At 41.1% G+C, this 25,313-nt stretch overlaps 4 protein-coding genes across 7 annotated transcripts in view; 3 read left to right on the forward strand and 1 right to left on the reverse strand.

The window, feature by feature from the left end:
• The window catches only part of LOC123972657 (piezo-type mechanosensitive ion channel component 2), an 86,075-nt gene extending 78,884 nt beyond the window's left edge, over positions 1-7,191 (forward strand). For both annotated transcript variants that reach the window (XM_046052224.1, XM_046052225.1), the window contains 7 exons: positions 404-589; positions 942-1,031; positions 1,495-1,664; positions 3,313-3,432; positions 3,832-3,911; positions 4,076-4,283; positions 5,480-7,191. In XM_046052224.1, the coding sequence (XP_045908180.1) occupies positions 404-589; positions 942-1,031; positions 1,495-1,664; positions 3,313-3,432; positions 3,832-3,911; positions 4,076-4,283; positions 5,480-5,732 (1,107 nt within the window). In that variant the 3' untranslated portion in view covers positions 5,733-7,191. The remainder of the gene's footprint in view (positions 1-403; positions 590-941; positions 1,032-1,494; positions 1,665-3,312; positions 3,433-3,831; positions 3,912-4,075; positions 4,284-5,479) is intronic.
• A 1,359-nt stretch (positions 7,192-8,550) lies between these two features.
• napgb (N-ethylmaleimide-sensitive factor attachment protein, gamma b) lies at positions 8,551-12,912 on the reverse strand. The gene is made up of 12 exons (XM_046052226.1): positions 12,741-12,912; positions 12,393-12,460; positions 12,214-12,298; positions 12,107-12,124; positions 11,985-12,015; positions 11,774-11,883; positions 11,343-11,409; positions 11,156-11,226; positions 10,740-10,818; positions 10,386-10,465; positions 10,150-10,279; positions 8,551-9,768 (listed from the first exon to the last, which is right to left on the reverse strand). The coding sequence occupies exons 1-12, from the start codon at positions 12,794-12,796 to the stop codon at positions 9,628-9,630; spliced, it is 936 nt and encodes a 311-aa protein (XP_045908182.1). The 5' UTR covers positions 12,797-12,912; the 3' UTR covers positions 8,551-9,627.
• A 945-nt stretch (positions 12,913-13,857) lies between these two features.
• rab12 (RAB12, member RAS oncogene family) lies at positions 13,858-22,751 on the forward strand. Its single transcript, XM_046052229.1, has 6 exons — positions 13,858-14,239; positions 15,400-15,460; positions 17,985-18,123; positions 18,715-18,804; positions 19,218-19,322; positions 20,542-22,751. The coding sequence occupies exons 1-6, from the start codon at positions 14,014-14,016 to the stop codon at positions 20,647-20,649; spliced, it is 729 nt and encodes a 242-aa protein (XP_045908185.1). The 5' UTR covers positions 13,858-14,013; the 3' UTR covers positions 20,650-22,751.
• Positions 22,752-23,184: 433 nt separating this feature from the next.
• LOC123972359 (microtubule cross-linking factor 1) overlaps positions 23,185-25,313 on the forward strand; it is a 67,108-nt gene continuing 64,979 nt past the window's right edge. For all 3 annotated transcript variants that reach the window (XM_046051824.1, XM_046051825.1, XM_046051826.1), the window contains exon 1: positions 23,185-24,524. In XM_046051824.1, coding sequence (XP_045907780.1) covers positions 23,676-24,524 — 849 coding nt within the window. In that variant the 5' untranslated portion in view covers positions 23,185-23,675. The remainder of the gene's footprint in view (positions 24,525-25,313) is intronic.

Consider the following 25,313-nt stretch of genomic DNA (forward strand, 5'->3'; position numbering starts at 1 on the left):
CTTGCAGTGGCTGGGCGATGGCTCGGATCTCATTTTCTGCCATGAAGTGTATAGTAGATAAAAAAGATATACTGTTGCTGGGGTTTCCAATATTCCCAATAGTGCACAAAAATATCTTCTTCTTCTTCTTCTTCTTCTTCTTCTTCTTCTACGCCTCACTATAGTAAATACCACTCAGTTGGCAGTCTGCAAGTTTTGTCTTGAAAGTTTTTGCTCCATTTTTACTGTTAGAACCCTGGTCCAATTAATTGACTAATTCTAATGGATTTACAAAAAAATTGTTCAGGCATAGAAAACATGAAGCTATTACCAATGCAAAGTTTCGTGAAGACTGGCTACAGAAAAAACTGGTGTTTTGTCCTGCACAATACATCTCACTCTCCTTTATGTCTTCCTTCTGCAGAGGTATCCCCAGCCGCGAGGCCAGAAGAAGAAGAAGGTGGTGAAGTACGGGATGGGAGGGATGATTGTAGCGCTGCTGATCTGTATCGTCTGGTTCCCGCTGCTCTTCATGTCCCTCGTGAAGTCTGTAGCTGTCACCAACCCACCGCTGGATGTTTCGTTTGAAATCACCCTGGCCGGCTTTCAGGTGTGGACACAGTTTCTTTTATCAAATCATCTGATAACAAGCTTGCAAAGTGCTTTACTGAGAAACAGAAACAATTACAAGAGACCAAAGAGATGTTCTGCCCAAAGCCAAATCCCTTCGAAATGAAGTGAATAAATAAACCTGTGATTCATTTCATTTTCATTTCATTCAAGTTGTGTGAGTATTCTGGTAGCAGGGTTTAATGTTTGATTGTGTATCTGGGAAATTACTGAAACAACAACAAAAAAACGGTCTCCAGCAACAAAACTGAAGAAAAACAAGTTCCGAATATGTGTTTTCAGCCATAACGAGGCTTTTGCTGATTTTCAAAATAAATTTCCTCTTCTCACAGCCTATCTTCACCATGAGCGCTCAGCAAAAACAACTGCAGCAGGTGTCACCCCCTGAATATGAAAAGTTTGTGAAGAAAAATGTAAAAGATGTAAGTACAAGAAATACATTTCAACTTCAAGGCGTCAGGTGATGTAATTAGAATGTTGTATAATTCACTGTATTTAAAAACATTAATGGAGATTACATTTATCATAATTCAGGTTGATGACCACGTTTTAGACCAGGAAGTAAATACAGACCTGAGAAGATCTTTTTACTTATTCATATTCCCCAGAGGATGTAATTTGTGTAGGTGTTAACTTTAAAACTTTGTAAAGCATATGGAGGATTTAAAAATGTGGAAAAAGGGTACAATTGATGCTGCTTAAAGTAAAATAAAGTGTTTTACACATGTAAAATTTGACCTGATACTGCCTCTAAATGACAGCATGGGTATCACAAAAGTTATTACAAACCGACCAACACTGCCCTCCTTAGAGCCTAAATGTGAAATGGCTCAGTGAAATTCTATTAAATTCTTGTTCTACTATGTGGTTGTGTGCCGCGGTTAGGAAGCCTTGCAGTGGCTGGAGGGCTACATGGCAGAGGACCTGATCATCGCTGAGCTTAAAGGCAGCTCCAACTCACTGTGGACCATTAGTCCACCCAGCAGGACCAACCTGATAGAGATGTTGGGCAGTGAGGAGGATTTCCCCACCACTGTGTCCTGGTCTGTGCAAAGGTACGCAATGACAGAACGTTATTTCATATTGATGTTGCACTTAATTTTTAAAGCTTTTCTCAACATTAAACCAGGGTTACAGATTGTTTTTTATGTGTACGTAGCACTATAAAAGTTTTTCGAGTCAGTCATTATGACTGAGGTCATACATCTTGGTGTAACTTTTGACTCCACCCTTTGACACATACATCAAAACTACACCAAGACTGCATTTTTTCACCTGAAGAACATCTCCAGACTTCGCCCCTCTCTGACCCACTCTGGTCCACGCCTTTATAAAATCCCGGTTAGATTAATATAAAGCACTTCTCCTTAGTGTGCCCACTCAGCTGTTAAACATGTACTGAATTTGGCTGCAAGAGTTCTCTGTCACAAGCGATCCTGGGAGGCCATCGCTCCTACCCTTCAGCGACTGCACTGACTCCCAGTTAAATACCGCGTTTACTTTAACGTAAATACTTCTTCTTGTTTATAAATCTCTCCATATCCGATCTTCATTATCCCTACACACCTACGCGCACACTACTTTCCCCTGACGCCTTGACATTTGTTGGTTCTTTTAAATTGAAACTGCAAACTCACATGTTTAAATAAGCCTTTCCTGGTGATTCATAATATACATTTCACTAGGAAGGACCACACAATCAACAGGTATGATTAAGTGATTTATTGATGATCGAAACAGAAAGATGTACGAGGCTTGCAGTTGCTGAATAGACATTAGAGGCGTTGTGGGGAAGCTACGATAGGGAAATCCGCCATAGCACCCGGGCACGACGGACCCCCTTATAACCCTATGGAGAGGAAGAAGGAGATCAGGAGGCAGGACAGAGAAAGGGGTGGGGGGGTGGATGCAGGATACGAGCGAAGAAGAAGAGTCGGGGTATGGGTATTTATGGAAATGCTGTTGATGACATGGTTGATGTGTGGTCCTGCTCCTGAAACTCTGCAAATTAGCACCACACAAAATACTTTACAAGGTCCCATAGCAGTTACAGCTTAACTGACACTTTGACAGATTTATGACCAGTGGATCGTAACAAATACATTTATTCAAGTACTTTACTTTACTTTACTTGAGTAGTACAATTTTATACTTCTCCTCCACTACATCTCAGAGGCAAATATTGAGCTGTTTACTCCACTTTATTTGTCTGACAGCTTTGCTTTTCAAATTACAATTTCACACCCGTCCTGTCCATTGAAAAGCATGTATCTCCAAATTTTGAATGGAAAATGGTCTTTACTTGTAAAACTCCTTTCTAGTCTTTCAACCACTCAAAGCGCTTTTACACTACATCACATTCCCCCATCAAGGACACTTTGACACGCAGACTGGAAGAGCCGGGGGATCAAACTGCTGATCATCCAATTAACAGGCAACACGCTCTACCTCCTGATGTTTTTGCATTAATGTCACCCAGACAAAATGTTATATATTTGTCGTGCAGATTGTATTCTGTTTCTAAAATCATTCTAAAAGCTGACCAGTAAGAATATGAAAAATCCCTCAGTAATATCATAGGTTTTTTTTAGAAGGGACTGCTTGCACATACTTGTAAATGGCCAAAAGCAAATGCTGCAGTTTCATGAGTTGAAATCCTTCAAATTCATTTCTGTATGTTCTTCTCCCTTCTTATGATGTCAGAAACCTCAGTCTTGGTGCCAAAGCTGAAACAGCGTCTGGAAAACGAGTGACATATCTAGACAAACAAACAAAGGAAAACCTCATAGCGCTTCTAAATGGAACAGGAAGCGACAAACAAGTGTGAGTATATTTTAGCTGTCTTCTCTCTTCTTCTGCAATTCTCTACTGTGATGTGATAATCAGGATCTAAATTCTCATTATCAGTCACAGGTAAGATACTTTTCTTCTCTACAACTCAAAAAATGGCATTTCATTAAAATTAATCTTCAATTTTTTAGTTGATAATAATATCTCTCATATCTCATCCATCTGGCGGAACTACTTTTTGAATATCACAGATTCTTGCAGTGAATATACAACCTGTACTTTGATAAGATGAAGTGGATTTTCTACACCATTAAACACAAAATGAGATCTACAGTACACCAGAATATAACGCTTTTTTCTCTTTTTCACCATTGAGAAACTAAGTAACACAAACTGTGTTTTGCTGCAATAACAGCCTCTCTTCCTCTGCAGGATGCTAGCGAGTACCTTCCCTCGTTATATCCGGGCCCCCAGTGACTCCGAAGCCAAGCCTGCTGGGCCCCTATATAAAGGTGAACGTCAGCATCTTTATCACTGTATAGATCGGACTGACTGTGACCTTTGGCGTAGTTGTTATTTGATTTGGTGACCGCAAAAGAAACTCAGGAGCCTCCATTTTAAAGGCTGTAGTGCCTAAAATGAACCGAAGTTGTAACATTATTTTTTGTCTTTGCAGATGAAAACACGATGTTCAACATAACCGTGACCTTGAAGCGAGCTCAGAATATCTCAGATCAGATCCAGGAGTGGTGGATTGTCAACCAGACGGAGCTGGGCCCGATAGAAAAGAGGAATCCAAAATACAAGTATGAGGCAGGCCTGGAGGTCTACATCTTCAGCGACCAAGTTAGCCCGCCCAGTTTGGGCTTTCTGGCTGGATATGGGTACGTGTTTCAGTGAAGTGTACTCGTTTATAGATTTTAGTCATTATCTGATGCTGTAATCCCAAACTGTACAACCAGTGATGTCAGTGTTTGGTGGTTATTCACCCTTTTCCCATGGTGATTTGAATCCCAACCAAGGGATCACAAGGTGATTACCAGGATAGGAAAGCAGCAAAAGAAAATTATGCTTTATTTAGTTTTCTTTTGGGCGGTACGGTGGTGCAGTGGGTGGGTTCTCTCTGGGTGCTCCGGCTTCCTCCCAACATCCAAAGACTTGCAGGCTAAGTTGATTGGTGTCTCCAAAGTTGTCCTTAGGTGCGAATGTGAGTGTGAGTGGTTGTTTGTCTATGTGTGGCCCTGCGATGGACTGGAGACCTGTCCAGGGTGTAACCAGCCTTTTGCCCGATGTCAGCTGGGATTGGCTCCAGCCCCACGCGACCCTGTACACAGGATAAGCAGTTGATGATGGATGGATGGATGATCTTTATTCCTCTTCCTCCTCTTCAGGCCTTGCATAGTATTGAAATAAAACAATTTTAAGTACACAAAGCTTAGTTTTAAGTGATCACAAGTTAAAAAGTTTGGGAGCCACTCTTGGAAAGATTGGCCTGTATGCAGACTTCACCAAAGAATCTGTAACCCAATTATCAGCCTCTTGCACTTTTACACTTTCTATCCTGTTGTTCTTTCAGCACATGTGAACCACATGTAGTGACAACCCAGCATGACTCTAGTTGCTAAGCAGATGAGTTGAAGGTCAGCAGAGTTGAAAAAAAAGGGTTCGATGAGGAGTGATGACTTTACAGATGTTTTCATCCACGTTTAAAACCGTGGTGTGGCGGGAAGATTGTGCCTCATGATCCCACATAGACACAGAGAAAAAACAAAGTACCAGTTATTAAGTTGGACTGTTGAGTGTGATCGGGGTATAAAATGAACTGGAAGCAGATGTGGAAGATTTAGTGAGCACAAAATAATCTAGATAGTAACACTTTTTTCACAGAATAACCTTATGTTATGTGCTGAGAACTATAATAAAGAGCAGTCAAAGAGTATCTGATGGTGGAGATTTCCTTTAACACTTGCTAGCAATGCCTGCAAGCCTTTGTATGCCATCTACTAGCTAGAGAAGAAGTAATTTTAAGAAATCCAGACTCTATATGCTGTCTGATTTCCTTTCTCTCTTTCTTGTCTAGGATCATGGGCTTGTATGCCTCTGTGGTTCTGGTCATCGGCAAGTTCGTACGCGAGTTTTTCAGCGGGATCTCCCACACCATCATGTTCGAGGAGCTGCCCAACGTGGACCGCATCCTCAAGCTGTGCACAGACATCTTCCTGGTCCGAGAGACGGGGGAGCTGGACCTGGAGGAGGACATGTACGCCAAACTCATCTTCCTCTACCGCTCGCCAGAGACTATGATCAAGTGGACACGAGAGAAAACTCAGTGAAACTCAGAAAGGGGACTTTAACTAATGAAGGCGAGTTGGAGGTTTTTGGATGGGAACGCTCATGCGGAATAACTGGGTTGTCTCTGTTGGTGTGAGCAGCTATTTCAGCCCATTCACCTGCTGAGGGAGCACAAAGCAGCTGAGGACCAACCCTGTCCTCTTAAACTGAGCTCTGCTGGCAGTGAAACATTGTTAGCTTTACACTAAAACACTTTTTTTCCAGTTATAAACTGATATTTTCTACTATTTACCGATTAAAAGCAACAATAATTGCAGTCATATTACATACAATTGAGGACAAACATTTGCCGGTGCTGTATTTCTCTCATGAAACCTGGCTCAGTTTGGCATCGAGTGGATAAAATAGCAGCAGCTGGCGTTCCATCGGAGACGGAAAAATGTAAACTGAAATGCAAAAGAGCCCTCATTGCTCGTTACGCCTGCATCCAACATTTTCACAATAAAGAGAAGCTTAAACTGAATGCAACATTAATCTTCAAGGGCTTCCCACCATCAAATAAAGTGCACAATAATGAGCACAATTTAATATTCTCTCAAACTGGAACACTTGGATTGTGGGACTGTGCAATACTGAGCTCTCATTTTCTCCAAGTTTTCGAAGGATGTGGACTGATGGAAGAGGCCAGTTCTGACCAAGATACATGAACCACTTATGTTTTTTTTTTTTTTACGTCAGAGGCCACATGGGAGCCTCTCCAGAGACAAATCTTTTCTTGCCTTATTTTGTTTGTATGAGAAGAACTCTCAACTACATATCTTTCTCAGGAAGAGCAGTTTTCACAGATATTCATCGTGTGAGTTTTATGTTACAATATGTAGGCTTTGATGGATCTAAAAGTACGAGATTGTAGAAAAGATGAAAACTATTTAAATGGCATGAAATTTAACGTGGATATTGCTCAGATGGACAGGGAAATAGTTTAAGGCCGTCTGAAAAATAAATAAATGGATCGCCGTGTACTGTTTCCCTCACAGATATTGAGATTAATTGCCAAGCGTCCGTGTTCTGAATCAGCTACAGGTTGGCTAGAGTCGAGACCAGCAGAGGGCTGTTTCTGAATCAGGAAAACGTGCATTGGGTGGCAGACTCTTGCACATCATTTGTGACCCTCTCGCTGTTTTTAACATTCATACTGATGAACACTGAGTAACCACGGCTGTGCATTCAGTTGTCAAGCAAGAAACAAGCAGACACTAAAAAAAGATTCCTCACATGAAGGGCTGAAACACGAAGCCCTTAGGTTCAAACTATGCATTAGAGGACATTGTAGCATGATAGAAAAACTTCATTATTGTCATGACTAATTTTCATTACATGTACATACAAGTTTAAGGGGACAGGTCAGGGTGGAATGAAATGTGAAATTTTGCCTGTATGCTAAGGCTAATGCGGTATGATAGAGGTTCAGAGATCTGCAAATAAAACGTCTGGAAAGGTGTTGAGTTTTGCTTTCAGCTGCTGTTTGCCTGTGGAGAATCAATGTGTTGGTTCACGAGTGTTTCAACAGGATTTTGAAAACAGCTGCAGCTGACTGACCCTGTGATCCTCTGGTTTAAAGATGGCCGCCACCACTAACCACACCTACCGTATCAACCTTACTTTCTTACCTTGGATTTTATTTAATACAATGCATAAACAAATTTTAACATCAGTTTTCTCTCTCTTTTTATTTGCTAACACTTTCATTCTTATATTGTTATTGCATTTCATAACAATAATACAATGTGACAGCACCCTAATATGTGGTGTCAGCGGGTGATAAAGGAGAACAATAGAAGGAAAACCATTAGGAAAAACAAATATATGGAATAAAAAGGGGATATAAGTAAGAAAAAACTTAGTAGTGGACTAATCGCATAAATACTGAGTGTTGGAGGTACACTAAATCAATGTCTATCCATCATCAACCCCGGGGGGCTGACAATGGGTGAAAGGCAGGGTACACCCTGGACAGGTCACCAGTCCATCCAACTCCACGCAGAAAGGCCAGGGATGACGAGGGTTCGAACCCATGACCTTCTTGCTGTGAGGTGACAGTGCTGACCACTGCACCACCATGCAACCCATGAGCTGTAAACCGTAATCATCAAGAATAAAACAAAAAACGCTTGAAATGTTTCACTTCATGTGTAATGAATCTAGAACATATGAAAGTTTCAATGAACCTTTCGACTATATTAAATATTTTTGATATGCACCTGTTTATGGTATGTTATACATATAAGTTTAAGAATAGGTTGCATTGCACTGACAGGACAATTGCAGTACTCGTCTTTTTTAATTCGGGCTTTTGGATCTGTTGTGCATACGCTTTGGTTCCATCTCATTAACTTCACATACTTTGTGAATCCATATGTTGTACGAGTGAGTTTTAGGTTTCTAACACCTAATTGTGATACAATAAATAGGGGCCAAAAGTAGGAGTGTGATCCTTCTCTCAAAACTTTTCAATGTCAGCTCACATGCCACATGTAATGAAGTCTTTCTTAAGTTAATAACCCACACAAGGAACAGTTTAGCCTTTTTATTTTCACCAGTGGCAACACTTGTGTCCAGTTCTGAGCTTGCTAATGCACAGATGCAGTCATTTGGGAAGGGAGGGCATCACAACGGCAGCATGAATGTATGTGCATTAAATATCGCTTAACTGGGAGAGAGCATTAGCTTCATCAAAGATAAAAAGGTTTTAGGAAGCAGTCATTACATGACTGTCAGGGGCCATTTTGGTGCAGACGTCTGCAGCTGTAGAAAATCTTTCCACTAATTCATTTAAGAAAATGTACAGAGACCATAAAATGCCACACAATGGAAATGTTTATTGATGCATGTGCAACGTTTGAAGATATGCTTTTTAGGAATATACAAGAAGTGGGCAACAGCACAAATAAAAAATGTAAACAGTCCCTTTATTATCTTTAGTTATGTGCTGTCTGAATAATTTTAATTGGCATGTAAATGATCTCGTCCTGATATCGAGAGCTTCTCACATTTACGGTACGGAGCAATAAGCTAAATCACAAATACACAAATTCAGCATTAACAAGGCAATCGACTGGGGAAAATGCACAGAAAACTCTCACTGCATGGTCCCTTTATCATGTTTTAGTCGCTTTAATTTGAGGATTGTACTGTGGAAATTAGAAATAAAGCCATGACAAATTTTTTTATGTGGAACCTCGAGGTAGACAAATGAAAACAGTCTACAGCGCCATCAAGAACGCTACTGTTCTTTAAAGTTAATAACTTGAATAAGTGCTAATGCCGAAAACAACCGTGCCAATTGTTTTTTTAGCATTCATATTCACAAACTCATAGATTTGATATTGATTTACCGTTGCATTATTCCAAACATGCATTGATTGCATATTGTTCCAGTAATATTTAACAGGCCTGAGCCATGAATACTGAATAAATTAACTCTGTACAAATACACACCTATACATTGATCAGCCCATTAGATATATTGAGAGTGTTTCGGATTTTAATATGTCTATAGCAATTGTAAGAGTCTACTCACAAACAATAACAGCAAAAATGTACAGCTCCACTGAGACAAGAAATAATAGAACATTTACATAAACAGGCTCTCATATATTACTGAACATTGAAGATTTTGCATTACACCGAGAATCAACCTCAAAGAAACCCAAATTAAAAGGCTGTTTAAACTCCGGTCGACTCTTCCTTCTCCACCTACTGTATGTGGGGTTTTATTTTTAAATCAGCCTTTTTCTTATGTTTTGCACAATAAAAACGTCAGCCGCACGTGTTGGCTTCAGAGCTGAAAGGGTTTGTCAAGGTTTATAACTGTTACACAGAGGGTGTAGTGGTGGAGCAGCAGAAGGGTAGAGTCGGCACTCCGGAGACTGAAGGCTAACACAGCCCTCCCTCATAATCATCGTCCTCTTCTGCGGCAGCGGGTGCCCCGCTAGCGCCGCCTTGTGGAGCAGCACCAGCCTTCTTCTTCTTTCCTCCTCCTCCAGGTACCCTCAGGGAAATGGCCAGCTTGGCGTACTGTGAGGCACCAGGGAATAAAATGTGACAGAGCTCAGATTTAGAAAGACCCTGAAAAGGTATTTTCTATATCAGCTTCTAAACTATGATCGATGGGGTTCCTGTATGAACACACTTTCTGCAGAAGTTAGAACACTTCTTGTTTTTTTTCTACATGAGAGATTTCTGCATTTCTGTCAGTTTCTGCACTGTAAATAATAAACAATCAAGTGTTTGCTTCAAAAATGAAAAACAATAGGTTTACTTGTGGCTAGAAGTCAACTAACACATCAAACTTTAGTGTCAAACTCAAGCCAGAAGGCTGAGATACTGTTAGCTAAATAAGAGGCAGAGTATGTGTGTATCTATCCACATATCGTTGTATGTGTCAACAGTACTCACATCATTGTCCATGTACTTCAGTAAAGGTGAGTTGCACACACGATAGACCTGGTCCTCGTCCTGCTCGTCGTAGCCCTGTAGTAGCGTCTCCATGGCAACGCAATCTTCACTTCCACTGTAGCCGGGCAGACTGTTGGAGGCCAAGCAGCACTTCATGTAATGGTCCTCAGTTTAAGTGTTACACCATGAACACGAGGCCACAGATTGCAGAAATGACAGAACGTGATAAAACACACCTGTAACTTTCTCTGACGCATTTATCAGCAGCTACGAAGTCCCCTCTGTGAAGATGAATCAGCACTTGAGCAGTTGTTTTCTAAAAAATGAAAAGCACAGACCAACATGTATGATTAATATGAACTCAATAAATAATATGTTTTCTTCTATTTTGATAAGTTTCCATTCCTAGGAGGACAGAGGTCAGGGTTAGCTCCAGAACAGTCCCCGACAGGACTTATTGTTTCCTTGATGACATTTCAAACTAAAAGACTTGGAGCCATGTCCTCTTGCTGATGACAACATTGTACGTTGTCAAGTTTGATTAAGGTGCAGAGAGAATTTAACCACAAAAAAACAACAAAGTAACCCACCTTGAAGCACATGGGGAAGTTCTCAATCTCTTTGTACATGTTCTTCTCTTTCTGCAAAGCGACTGCTGCTTCATCCAACCTGAGTGAGGAATGAGGAGGAGCAGGTACAGTCGTTTAATATTATTTAAAGAAACAGACAAACAGCTTCAGGGTTGTTGTGTCCATTCGTCACGGTTGCAGGTGAATCCAAACATGTGAGGGTGATATTACTGAAAGGAATAGAAACCTCTTCAAGTCAAGTGGCAATGACATGAACTCAGCTTTAACACCTTTATTTATGGGAGAGCTCCAAGTGGGTTTTCTTCTCTTTCAACTTGCTTCATAACTTTCTACACCAGCAAATACTAAAACAGCACAAAGGGGCAGCTACAACTAACCTTGTGGCTACAATTCCAACTTAACTTAATTTCCTTTACCTTCTTAACCTGACCAGAAGTCTGGAGGCTTTTCCCAGCAGTTCAACTGCCTGGCGCAGGCGGTCCTCATTCTACAGAAGGAAAACATGGATGTATAAAAGAGAGAAGAAAAAAAATAAAAATAAACATCACTGAATGAGGATCAGTTGAATGATTCATTCAGTTTTTGTTGGACGCTCAGCTTCACCTCAAACACGCCAGCTGCCTTCTGATACAGGTCCACAGCTTTCTCTAGGTTTATTGGCTCTATCAGTCTGTGAAAAAAGTGACAGAAATGTTTTTTTAGATGAATGAAAAGTCCACCTTTTTAGTCCCTGAGCTAGACTTCTATTGCATCAGTATTTCCTTTTAGTATCAGGATTTTAATTTAAAGTGAAAGGTACTGTGCCAGATAGTAATAAGGCTCTTCTAAGTTGATTAATAAACACATTAATACGCAATACATGGGTAACAACATTTGTAATAATTCTCAAAACGGAATATGCAAATAAAATACACACTTATGCACAATGTACAAAAAGTAACCTCTATCCTGTCTGTACCAATTGCACCGCCTAGCATTTGAGGAATTTAAATTTAATACAAGGTCAAACAGGAATATAAGTGATTTTTTTTTACTTTCCAGCCCGGTCCAAAGCCATGGCAGCGGTGTCAGGAGTCCCATTCTCCATGTACATCATGCAAGCTTTCTCTATGTACTGGATGGCCTCTGGCATCTTCTTTTGTTCCTGTTGCAGTGCAAAAACAGCAAAATTATCTCTCTGTTACAAACACTTTACCTAAATCTACCGGTCAAGGAGTACAATGTTTACGCTTTGGCTGTACTCGCCTTCATCATCATGCCCGCCTGTTCAATAGCCCTGAGGAATAGAGACGAGAGCTTGAATAAAATATGTGGGTTTTAATATTTGCTACTGACTGATTGCTGGGGTTGTAAGACAAGATACTTACTTTGCAGCATGGAATAGCCTGTAGGACAAGTTAAGGAAATTACAAAATAGGGTCAAAACACAGCAGTGTCGTGTCATACAACTCTGGACAGAACATAGAGAGGATACGTCTTGTTTTCTGTGTGATATTCAGCTTCCTTCAGATAAGCATCTTTTGCTTGATCATACTGCTTCGCATTCTTGAAGCACACAGCTGAAAACAGGTCACAAACACTTAGCTATCATTAAAACGTGGTATGTGTTAAAGGACTGCGTCATATAAAGATACAATATATATTTTAAGTTACCTGCTTTGGCGTATTCTGATGCCGCACTGTCATAATCAGGCTTCCACTTTGTCAGACTTGTCTTTAAGCTACAAAAACATAATGACGAGCAAATTATAAACGGCCAAGGCACAATCAGCTACATGAGCAGTCTGCGGACAATTATGGCACAAGACAAAATTGTGGCTCATTTATTTATTATTTATTTATTAAATGCGACTATAATGAACTGACAACCCAAACATACTGTCCATGAATGTCATATAACCCCTGTTGAAAATGCCACAGTGGCCTCTATAGCTAGCTAACACAGCAGTAGCAAAACAAACTGACAGGAAAGAAGAGAGATTTTTTTTTATCGTAACTCACCATTTTTCAGCTTTCGCTATGTGCTCATGAGCTTCGTTTATCTTCTGAGCAGCCATGCTGTTAACTAACTCGACGAGGTATGGCGAATCTGTTATCGATAAACTGCGATGGATGTTGTTCCGTCGATGTTTGGATTAACAGGAACTCCTCTCGGCCACAGCGTCATCCGTGTCGCAGACTACGGGTGCCGCTAGGGACAAAATACACCGGCTGCAGTGCAATGCAGTGGGAGTCTGCGCCTTTGTAAATAACAGTGATTTGTGATTTTAGGGTCTATAAATAAAACGTACTTTGTCAAACTTAATTATTGTACTATTGAGACAAAATTATGCTTGTCCACTTGTCAAGTGGTTTAAAATAATTTGATCGATAATATTTGTTTGGGGATTTACAGCACTAAAAGCAACTGACATGAGAAGGGCCTTAATGTCCTGAGTTTGGTTTGAACCTGTCAAGAAGTGAGTCCCTGTGTCAAAATCTTCTTTTAAAAACATTAGTATTTCAGTTTTATCCTTACATGCTGTATAGTCCTAAATAAATGACCACAAAAGAACCACACCACAAACCCCTGGGGTCAGGTATTCCAGCTCAGAAACACTGCACATATTGCACAGAATGGGATGAACAGCAGGTTAAAAGAGCCCCAGCAGCTCATTTTTTTGCCTCCTTAAGGTAAAGCAATAGCTGTGCTCCAATTTCATATTAATTCTAAGTAGGTTGTGTGTAGTTGTAGTTGTTGTTGTTTATAAGCACCTGTTGAATATATCATTTGAGTTGGGGCTTGGGTGGACTTCAGCTGGACATGGCCTCTGCACTTAAGGCCAAACATCTGTGGGTGGTCTATTATTGAAGTTAATTTAATTTATATAAATAAGTAATAATAACTACCTACCTGATTAATCTGTACAGTGAAAGTATAGTGAGGAGGGTGGAGGGGGAGTGGTGCGATGAGTTTTACAATAGCACACTTAATGTGCTTGATAGCTCTTTCCAGCTCATTTGTTTTAAAATCACTGCGGACGACAAATCTTTGTTTTAGAAAAAAAAAAGTTATAGCGGGGGGGACGGAACCGGAAACGTGGTGTTGTGTGGTTAATGACGTCATCGCGGTTCTGGTCTCTAATGGCTGGACAACAACAACTGTCGGCGAGTGACAAACTTTCCCAAACTTCTACAGAGACAAAAGAAAGTTGGAAGTAGCTAAGTGTTTCGGTTGTATATCAGTTTAGGCGCGTTCGTCTGTTATCTTGTAATCACAAATGTGGAATTACTGATGGATCTGAGATATGACGTGCCGCGGAGGGCCGCCGGTGGCGGCGGGGGCTCCGCGAACTCGTCCCCCGCTTTGGGGGCTCAGTCGCGCCGCAGGAAGATGCCTCCGAGACCCGCTGATTTCAAACTTCAAATTATCATTATTGGCTCCCGTGGTGTTGGTAAAACGAGCATCATGGAGAGATTTACCGACGACACTTTCTGCGAAGCTTGCAAGTCGACCGTAGGTGAGGACAGGAGGCGTTTACGGGACTTGTTTTTGTCAACTTTTTATTGACAGCATTTAGCAGGGCTCTGTCTACTTACTGGAGCAAAGATACTTAAACTACCATGGACTGGACGTTATAAACATCATGTCTCCTGCCCTACTGTGCAGTGGGACTGAACAGAGGTTACACTACTGGCTCTAACTAGCTAACTGAAGCTAACTGTATCAACAGCACTGTTGTAGCTAACGAAACAGTCATAGCTTTTAGACTCTGTTGCTAGGAAGAAACTAGCTACAACTCTTGGGTCGTTGTTGCGACAGGGATTTTATTGCCCAACACAGAAAGGAAGAGGCTTGGTAACCTATTACCTGGATAGCATGGATCTGCAGCAATCGACTAATTAATTAAACTAATTTCCTACTGGTGGGCCTCTTTTGTTTATTTAGTTGAAGGCATAAGGTAATCTTGCCTTGTCGATTTCAAACTCAGTGGCTGAACAGACATTTTTCATATTTCTACACGAAGGAACATGCTATATATCTCCATAAAGAAACAATCACTTTAACTGGGTGATCACTGGTCTTATGTTAAAAGTATCTTGTGACACAATTCTCTGCCATGGGTATTTAAAATACTTCAAACACTATATATATGTGGAATTGGGTAAACAGTCCAGTGACCATTACAACAGTCCGTCATAGTGTCCAATCCCAAAATAGTCACACACAAGCAGCTGCTATGGTACAGCTCCATTTTGTGCCCTGTCATTCCTGTGACACAGCTCCTCACTAATATTGTTTTTCTCTGATCACAGAGACCACAGTGGGAACAGTTTGATAGTCACTCAAGTCTGAAAATGTTTTCTGATCTCATAATTTTCCTGTTATCATAGAAGATTGCTACAATCGTGCTCAGCTTTTAAAAGTATAACAGATAGAACGGCTTTACTCATTGTTTTGCAGCTATCATCCAAGGAAACCTACCGTTAAATAAAGATATAATTCAAACACAAATAACCCTGTCAATGCAAAGAAGGGAAGTCAGTTTTTTCATGCAGCTTGTTCTAAAACCAAACAACCAACTAACTAACTGAAATTACACCTACGTAAAGCCAAACCAGCACGGAAAATGCTGGTACCTGAACGTGTCCACATGTGTGTTTCTGATTCCCCTCATAGGAGTTGACTTCAAAATCAAGACAGTGGAGCTGAGAGGGAAGAAGATCAGACTACAGATATGGTGAGTAACTGGACAGACGTTTCCAGTTCCTTTACTCCTCTGCACGGTGCGTTTCCTGTGTCTGTGCTGTAAACCCTTCTGCAGGCTGCTCTAACAAAAACCTCTGGTGGCTTACTGGGTGCGTCTCAGCTTTGTGCGGTAGGGTAATGCATGTGCAAATAAGATTTCACCACTGCATGTTTTGGATTGCCAAAACATGCCATGAGATTTTTTTTATCGAAAGTCCCATATTAAAAACCTGTGGCTTCAGTGGAAATATAACTTTTAACTCCATGTCGAACAGCACGTGATCATACTCAACACGATGCAGTCTGTCACATTATTATTGGTTACTTCAGGTACTATTGTTGTTACCTTTTACGTTTAGTATTTTCCCCTAATTTGTATTTATGACTTGCATCGCGGAAACCTCGTTCACGCACCGTCAGTAGCACTTGCGACTTAGTAGCACTTTTCAGTCACTGCCGTTATTAGTGGCATTTGCGAGTGGGACGTCAGTGAGGGCTCTTGTCGTTGGACTAGCAACTGCTGCTTGTTTGTCAGGACAGGTTCTCTGTATGCAATATGGCCTCCTGATGAAGCTCCTTGCTGGAGGAGTTATTAGAGGGAGATCACCAGCACCACATGTATAAGTGTACACCCAAATTTGACTAATATTTTTGGAAACTACTCTGTAGTACTGTACATGGAAGCCAACCCCATTTTTGACCAACCACCCTGCAGAATTTATTACCATAGATCAAAATTTGCGTAAACACCCTGTACATTTGATTTCTCTTTATTATCAGTTACTTTGAAAGCAGTATGTTATAACACTAATAAGAAGACACCTTTTGTCACAATACACTCATCTATCAGTTAGTGATACTTTGATACTTTAAAATGTCTGTGAATATTCAGCTGTTGTAGCAACTGGTCACTGGAGACATGCAGCGTTATTGTAGCTTGATAATCACACTGAGCTGCCTTTTTGTTTGACTTCATTCTGTTAATATACTATTTGAATTGTAAATATCAGAGATGTGGGCAGAGATTCAGAGCGTCTTGAACCACCAGTATTACTGCTCAAATAGACTACTAGTGACGGGGAGTATGTTATGCCTCTGCTTGTGTCTTGTGACTTTAACTAGGCCTTAATTACGTTTTGAAAGCATCTAGTGTTTCTTTCCAGTAATTGAAAAACTGAGTAACACGCCACAACTTACAGTTAGGAAAGCTTTTGCACTTACTGAGTACATGACTGCAGTTATTTTGTGGGGCTAAAATGTGGGAACTCCCATCGCTTATTTCATTAAACGCATCTGTCCTGTTCACTAACACCCCACCCATGCTCCCACCTCCACCTCACATCCTCTCTTTTACCGCTCCCTGTTTTATCCCCGTTCCTCTGCCCGTCCACGACCTGTCCGTTCAGGATGGCCGTCCTCACTGTGTCTCGTCTCTCATGTTGAACTGCTCACATCAAGCTCCATCATTGCAGCGCCCGGCCTTACCTAACCCTGCCATTGTGCTGCTGTGTCTCTGTCCGCTCTTCTGCTCATAAGCCTGACTGTGACTCACATGGGGAGACTATCTGTGGCTGAAGGTACAGTAACACTGCACTGTGAGTGGAGCTCAGACCGCTTCTCATGCTGCCAACCCACACTCATATGATCAGCTGAATCATAACATAACCTAAAATGAATCCACACATGCCTTTTATATTTTTAAAATCAAGAGCTAATTTCCAAAATGCATAATAATCAGTTTGGTTGAATACATGTAATTTCAAGTGTCTGCTTATTGACTGACCTATAAAAGCTGCATTTGCTTTAAAACTAGTATATAAACATAATGAACAGTTTATAACACACTAAATTATAGTTGTAAGCTGATATGAGGACATTTTTAACTCTTTATCAACGTGCAGTATTTTAACAATTATAACCTCTCCTCTGAAGGCATATTTTACATTATTAGTTATTATTATTATTATTATTATTATTATTATTATTATTATTATTATAGTAGTTGACAAATGCATCAATAAACACTTCTGCTTCATGTCTGTGTACAACTACATTATAGTACTTTTATAAACCATTAATTAAATGTTTTTATGCTGCTTATAAATAATATAATAAGGGGGGTTAAAGTAAAGTGTTAACATTTATTTTCCAGCAGTACTTGGGATGTTATGTTCCCTCAAATTGTAGATGGCTATTTTGTTGCTAAGCAAAATAACATACAGCTATACAAATATTTTATAGCTAGATACCAGATGATATTGTGGACAAAGAGTAATTCAGTGTTATGAAATGAATGATGCACACACTAACTTAAAAAAAAAATGTAATTCTTTAAATATATTGTTATTATAGATGAATGACATTGAATTGTTTACAGCTTGCCAAAAAAACGGATTCTTCCTCATAGTCATCTTTAATGAATGATAATCAGATAATCAATCAGCTGAAAAGTCCTGGTGACCCTGGACTGACTGCACAGACTTTTAATTATATGGAGTTTCATCAATTGCATCCAGGGACACTGCTGGCCAGGAGAGATTCAACAGCATCACCTCAGCCTACTACAGAAGTGCCAAGGGAATAGTGCTAGTGTATGACATCACAAAGCAGGAGACGTTTGATGACCTGCCCAAATGGATGAAAATGATAGACAAGGTAAACACGTTGTCAGATTGCTGAAATCCTGTGGGCAGTTAAATGTTTCTTAAGGGTCTCAAATGAAACGTGCCTTTTGTATGTTCTTTTGTTCTACTATTATTATGCCAGACATGTCAGAAAGTTTGTTGCAAGTCCACCCTTTTCTCTTGTGCAGTGACAGAACAATTCCTTGGATTTTTTTATGCGTCTGGCAGTAAGGTTAACACAACACTTTTATCCAATAATGTTGCTAACCCAGCTATACCCCCGTGTTGACATTAATATTCAGTATTCATTGCAGGTCCCACCTTAGCATCACATAGAATGGAAGCAAATTGTGTCCTTGTAGCCCTTTTACTGTAGCTTCATAGGTGTATTCACCAGAGTGAAGTTCCCAATCAGCGAGTTGTATTATTGCCAGATCACACAGCATAAAGTTGTTGAAAACCCATGTGTAAGAACATTTCTGGGTTTAGAACAACAAGCTCACTTTTAATTTCCTATTTAATTTCTGTCGTATAGAACCAGTTTTCATGGTGACAGTGTGTGGGACAGATACCATCGCAGTGATCTGGTTTGACTTCCACTCTGCTTTCTGTTTTGTGTCAGTACGCCTCAGAGGAAGCAGAGCTTCTCCTGGTCGGGAACAAGCTGGACTGTGAGGCTGATCGTATCATCTCCAGACAGCAGGGAGAGAGGGTGGGTTGTCATAATATCAACAAACCACATCTTTTAGTTTCTATAAACTGAACATATCAAAGTATTTTAAAAGAGATGCAGCAGTACAAACAATATATTTATTCATATATATTATGAGCAGAACATCTTGAAAGTTTAGTCACAAACGAGAGCAGGGAGATAAAAAAATATCCTCATTAATGTAGGGCAGATAGACTCACTGATAACACTGATGCCCTCCTCCAGAAACTGGCGTTATGTGTAGCATGGCAGCAGGCTTATTAAAACAATTCCATTAAATCTAGAGAGGAGACTTTTTCATGAATTTTCCAGTAGTTGAGGGAGTTTGTTCTGCATTGTTCAGCATAATTTCTGGTCATATGGAATTATTAAATCGTTCTTTGCTGACATTGAGCTAATTTTTCTCTCTGCAGTTTGCTTCTCGGATAAGTGGAATGCGCTTCTGCGAAGCGAGTGCCAAGGATAATTTCAACGTCGACGAGATCTTCCTGAAGCTTGTGGATGACATCCTTAGCAAGGTTGGGATGTTGTCAGTGAAGCCTCACCAAGACTGTATAAAATAAACTGTAAAGTGCTTCCTAGTAGGGCTGGGTGATACGGAAAAAATGTTATTACAATAAAAAATGTAGTATCATTCGATATTGATACTTATCACGATAAATGTGAAACCATTATTTCTTTCAAGTTTAAAGGCTGAGATTTGCTCTTGAACCAGATGGTTCATTGTGGTTTTAAACTTTTCTTTATGGTGAGAACATGACAGAAAGTATCTTTTAGTCTTTTCCCCCCAAACGAAATAGACAAATATGAGTGCTGATTCATTCGTGATTCAAATGAATTAAATCAAACATTTATTGAACATGTTTTAGATTTTATATTGAGGAAAATTATAATGCAATAATTATTGCTATCGTTTTATCGCCCAGCCCTTCTTCCTAGTGGACAAACTCTGTAACGGTGACACTGTTTCTAAATTACTGCAAACATATTTGGCATTTCTGTGCTGCAGGATAAATGGATAGATAGATAGATACTTACTTACTCTCTGAGGGGAAATTCTAGTGGTGCAGTAGCAGTGATTTACATAAAATAAAAAATAAAAATACAATCACAGTTACAAGACATACAAAACTTTTAAATAAAAATGCAGGAGGTAGGTGAAAAACAATGAAGAAATAAAACACAGTTAACAAATGTACAAATATTTGCTATACATCAATAGAAGTAAGAAGATTATGTGATAGATTGTGATAAGCTAATATCAGCTGATAATATTGGCTGACTGGTTGATTGGTGGGGCTTTTGTTAACAGTGTAGTATGTACTGAATTACACCAGCTGACATTTACTTGCGATGTGCGGTCAAAAGCAGGCGGGGCAGGAAATGAGTATGTTTTCCCTATTTTACATTCAAATGAATTGGAAGCACATTCCTTTGTGGCTCTTGTTCTGCCTAGATTATGAACTTAGTTAAAAACACCCTGTTCTCCCTCTTTCCTTTCGGAATTCTCATCTTCAGAGCATTTCCCTGATTCACAAACGTTATAAAGTGGCAGGAAATATTATCAGGACGCTGTGATTCTTGTGCTCCTTAAAGCATGGTTCCCTGTTATCTTTCTTTTCTACAAATGATTCAGCTGTTGCACTCGATAAGTCACTGTGGATGTTAAGTTAAGCCGCCCAAATATGAAATGCATTAACTGTGTTTTCTGACGTGTCCTTTGTTCTGACGCAACAGATGCCTCTGGAAGTTCCCAACAACGAGCTTTCCAACAGCGTCCTGTCTCTGCAGCCTGAACCGGAAGTGCCTCCGGAGTTGCCGCCTCCCCGCATGCGCTGTTGCTGAGGGTCAGAGTGGTCCCTCAACCCCCCCCCACACACACACACACACACACAAACACACACAGAGTACCAATCTGGCCACCAGGGGACAGCAAACAGCAGCAGTTTTGACTTTTGTGACTGCATGGACTCTTTCACCAACCAGTATTATCTTCCCCTGTTTCTTCTCCTGTTCTGTAACTGTACACTATGACACGTACTACACTAACGTTTAGGCCTGGTGAACCACCCACTTCTTACCACCATTCTGTCTACACTTGACCCAGACTACCTCATTCCTCGGACCGATAGGCTAGCTGTGCCCCGCAGGTGCCTTCGAGGTAGAGAGCCCTCTGGTAGCAGTTGCACATATATAAGGAGGGGGATTATTGAGGCCCTTTCAGCTTTTTCTTTTCCTGTTTTCTGAAGAACAAAAAAAAAGTCATCACACATACTGTACACTAAGATTGGAATTGTCTGAGTTGCCTCCGCTGGTATGTTATTTCTGCATCATCTATCTTACAGAAAAGGGATAACAGTATCTCACATCACTTCAGCTTAGTTTAAATTCTGGATGTAGGTACAGTAGTTTTATATTCTTATTAATAGGTTTTATTACCAAGTGATCAGTTGACTTGAGGTAAACAAAAGCACATGATGTAAATATTGTGTGTTGCTATAATGACTGGACAAGGTGCTGGTCTTTGTGGCCAGCAGTAGGTGGTTGTGTGGCGGCGATCATATCTGTTTGTATTCCTTTGCTTTGAGGTAATAAAGTGGCTGGAACGGCTCGTTTCACACATGTATAAATTGTAATAGTTTGCACTACAATCCATCTTACCTTGTTAAACTGACATGCAGAAAAAGAAAGCACACGGCTTGTAGTTTAGCGTTAGTGAAGATCAATGTTGCCTCACCCTGTTGAAGTGGGACAAGATGCAAGGGCAGATGGGTAATGTAGTCTTTGAGAGATTGGTGTTTTCACAGGTGTGGTGCTGGCTTTTTAGAGGAACTAGAGACATTAAGTAGTGAGTACACACATGTGGTTCAAGCCTTTGTTTAGGTTTTGTTACTAATATTGCCAAGTCTTTTGTTTTTTGATGTTTGTCCTCTGAATTCAGAAACTGCTAAGAGAAGAATGTTTGAGTGTCCCCTTTTTGGGGTGAAAAGTGCAGGAAGGTATGTTTAGTATTTGAATGGCTCAGGAAACTTTGATCGGCTCATAACTGCTCAGTTTGACAGGCTTTTATTGCAGATTTGATAAGGTTTTATAATAAATAAACCTCTTTATAAAACTCTTGCTTGAAGGGAACATTAGGTTTTTTTTAGAGGAGGTCCGCTGTTTTTAATTTATGATTTGGCAGTTATATCCCATTACTCGCACGTTTTCAGAAATACTAGGCTATGCATGTTAAGCCCTCCTGTGTTCATAGACATGAATAATCATTTAATTCTTCCGTCTTATTTGGTAAATTAATGCAATAGGCTAATGTAGCACTTTGAGTCTTTGTTTTGTTTTTATATGTTGAATGTGGTAAAAGTCTGTGAGTGAGGAAAGACGAGCCCAGTCAAAAGACCTGATTTAAAATGACTTAAACTGACTGTCGGTTAATTTGATCTTTTGTTTGAAGTTTTATGTTAAGGTCAAGCTTTTGTGGACTTGAAATGGCACATGTATTCTAACAGATGAATAGTTTCATACCAAAACAAAAAAACGTGAGACCTTTTGCTAACTTAACAGTCACTGACATCCAAGCACATGTTGCAGTAAGATCATCAGCCAGCAAACGACCTGCGCACACACAGATTATCTGCAACTTTATTACTTGTGTTTTGAAATGATGAACTTCTTTTGATTTTTTTTAACCCCTCCCCCCTCGATTTTTAGCATTTCGCACTAACCCTGTGGTCTTTGTTTTAATAGCCAAGCCTTACTACTACTCAGTGTTTTAAATTTAAAAACTTTATTTGAAATGTGTATTCTTTAAGATGGAAGACTGTACTTTGTATTAAACCCGTTATACGTCTTTGAAGTTTTGGCATGTTTAAAGCGGATTTGTGGTATTTATAACTTGTGGCATTCTTGAACTAATGAAATGCAATTAAAGATATCTATATTTATTACCAGATTATGGTCTTGGTCTTCATTTTACTGTGTGACTGTGTCTTTCCAAAGAGATTCTCTGATGCCCCAGGGGTCCATGAGAGGATTTCAGGAACACCAAAATGATTATTTGCTCACTGCAGAGGTTCAAGTCATAAAATTATGCTGTAGAAGAGTTGCTTTTTCTTTATTTACAGTAAGCTACAGATAGGAAATTGTAGATCGGGGTCTTGGGGATAAAACCATTGCACTAAGCATCAGATTCCACAGGAAGAGGTGAGTATTGGGATCTCCTGAGTCCATCTTTGCAGCTCATGTGAAGGCGTTCAATACTCCATACTGTATGCGTGTCGGTCATTAGGGCATGCGCACCAGTGCCTGTCAGACCCGGTCCCAGAGAAAACAAGGGGTGTGTTTGGGTGGTTGTGAGGCATCAGCGCATGCGCCCCGCAGAAAATCACGGGCGTCGAGCCTCGCACCGCAGCGATTGCAGATCTTGCATGTCAGATAGGAAGGAGTGGGAAGGGGAACGAGGCACGGCGGCCCAGCACTCACAGCCCGACGTAACCGTGGGATTAAGACCCGATCTGCATAAGAAGAAGAGGGCTAATGTGACTCCGACTCCCTCCTTTATTTTCAACTTGAGACTCACGAGCCCTGTCTGCAGATGCAACCCGTCTGTCATCCCACCCGTCCCAGTAATCCCGTTTTTATTGTAGCGTTTCCTCCAAGGGGGCTACAGGCAGAGGGGACTACAATGACAACCTGGTGAATGCAGACGAGATGGAGTAAGACACGGCACAACGCAGGATGCGCATCCCCAACCCGACAAGGAAGAAGGTAGAGAAACCTGGCTGTTTTCCTGGTGTCGAATGTCAGAGATTTTCCGCGGTGTTGTGGATTGATCGTTTCCTTCATCGCCCTGCTGCTGCCGGTGTCGGTGTATAATGGAGAGCTCCAATGGCTCTGGCAGCGACACCAAACCGCAGAACCACCACTTGGAGAAGAAGAGACTGAACCGAGCGCCTTCCCCGGCCAGACCTTTCCTTAAGGATGTGCACTCCCGCTCCACCAAACCATCTTCCATCGTACCAAAATCCCCCAAACTCAACAAGCAGCAGCAGTCCGCCACACTAACCCTGGGCCATCCGAACCGCAGCTCCAGGCGCAACACAACCGGGGCGAAAGAAAAACCAGGCACGGCAAAAAGTAATACCAAGTCTTCTGTGGCCAAAAAGACCACAAAGGCGCCCCAGCATGCAGCAACCGAGCCCAAAGCCGCGAGCATCAAACCGGACAGCACCAGCAGCCCGATCCTCTCCAAAAGCAAGAAGGGGAAACTAGCCTCCGGGTCCCCTGGCCCTCCCAGCCATGGATCCCCGATCCGGGTACCTACCGGAGCGCCTCTCGGCCGGGTCAGCCAGACCGACAGCAGCTCAGACCTGTCAGACTGTCCGTCCGAGCCGCTGTCGGACGAGCAGAGGCTGGCGGCGGCCGCTAGTAGCGACGCCGAATCCGGTACCGGCTCCAGTGACCGGGATCAGCTGGGCGCCGATAATCCGCTGCGGGCAGAAGCGGCGGGAGCGGCCGCTGCTCCGTTGCGCACAACCGAGGCTTCCGCCGCCAAGGGAAGCATGTCTCAGGCTCAGACCGCTCTCGGGGAGCACGGAGAGAAACACAAGCAGGAGAAACCTTCATCCGGCGCACAATTCAGACTGCCAGGCACCAAGGATGTGACTGAGGAGGACCTGCTGAGGGAAGTGGAAGATTTGAGATCTGAAAACGACTACCTCAAGGTATGGCGATGCTGATTTCTTGCAAATGCTTTATACACACGCACAAATACACAAATACACCACCTTTTTTGCTGGATCTTTTAATCTCTATAATCTCTGATTCCCAAAGGGGACCCCAAACTGTCTCTTTACAGGACGCTCAGGGGTTCGATCCCTGCCATCACCCCTCTTTTTGCGTTTGTGTCCTTAAGGCAACTTCCTGCTCATAAATTGAAAGCATAATTTAAATGTATAAATAATTATAATCTAAACACTTTTCTTTTAATGCCCAGCTGTCATCCTCATGAAGTCGCTCTGTCCTCCTCTCCATCCATCATGTCATCTCTTCAACCTTCCGGGTTTCCCTGCGGATTTGACCTTTTATTGATTGGAGTTTTATTGATAATAGCTTTATTTTGGTGCATCCTTAGACTTTTAAGTTTTTTATAAGTTATAGTTGCTATCAAGTCATCAAATTTCATTTTGTCCCCACTCTAGACACACAGAGAGATGGATTGTCCTCAGTGATGCTCAGTAGTTTTTTAATCAGGGTTTTGTTTGCCAGCCTTTCATGTATTTTGCATTAATTTCCTGCTTGAAGGTTTCATGCAGCATCCACCTCCCCCCTTCTTTAAGTAGGCTATCCCCATAAGTTGGGGAGGGGAGGCAAACAGATAATGCGGCAAACAATCTTCCAGGTAATTTATTTATTTATTTTTAGATGGAAGGCAGGTTTCTTTGCATGTCACTCTGAGTATTATTTCAAACTTGGTCACGCATGTCTGGGTCTCTCTCTGGCTCCGTGGAAAC

Source organism: Micropterus dolomieu, linkage group LG06, assembly GCF_021292245.1.
Source record: "Micropterus dolomieu isolate WLL.071019.BEF.003 ecotype Adirondacks linkage group LG06, ASM2129224v1, whole genome shotgun sequence".
In the NCBI taxonomy this organism is placed as follows: domain Eukaryota; kingdom Metazoa; phylum Chordata; class Actinopteri; order Centrarchiformes; family Centrarchidae; genus Micropterus; species Micropterus dolomieu.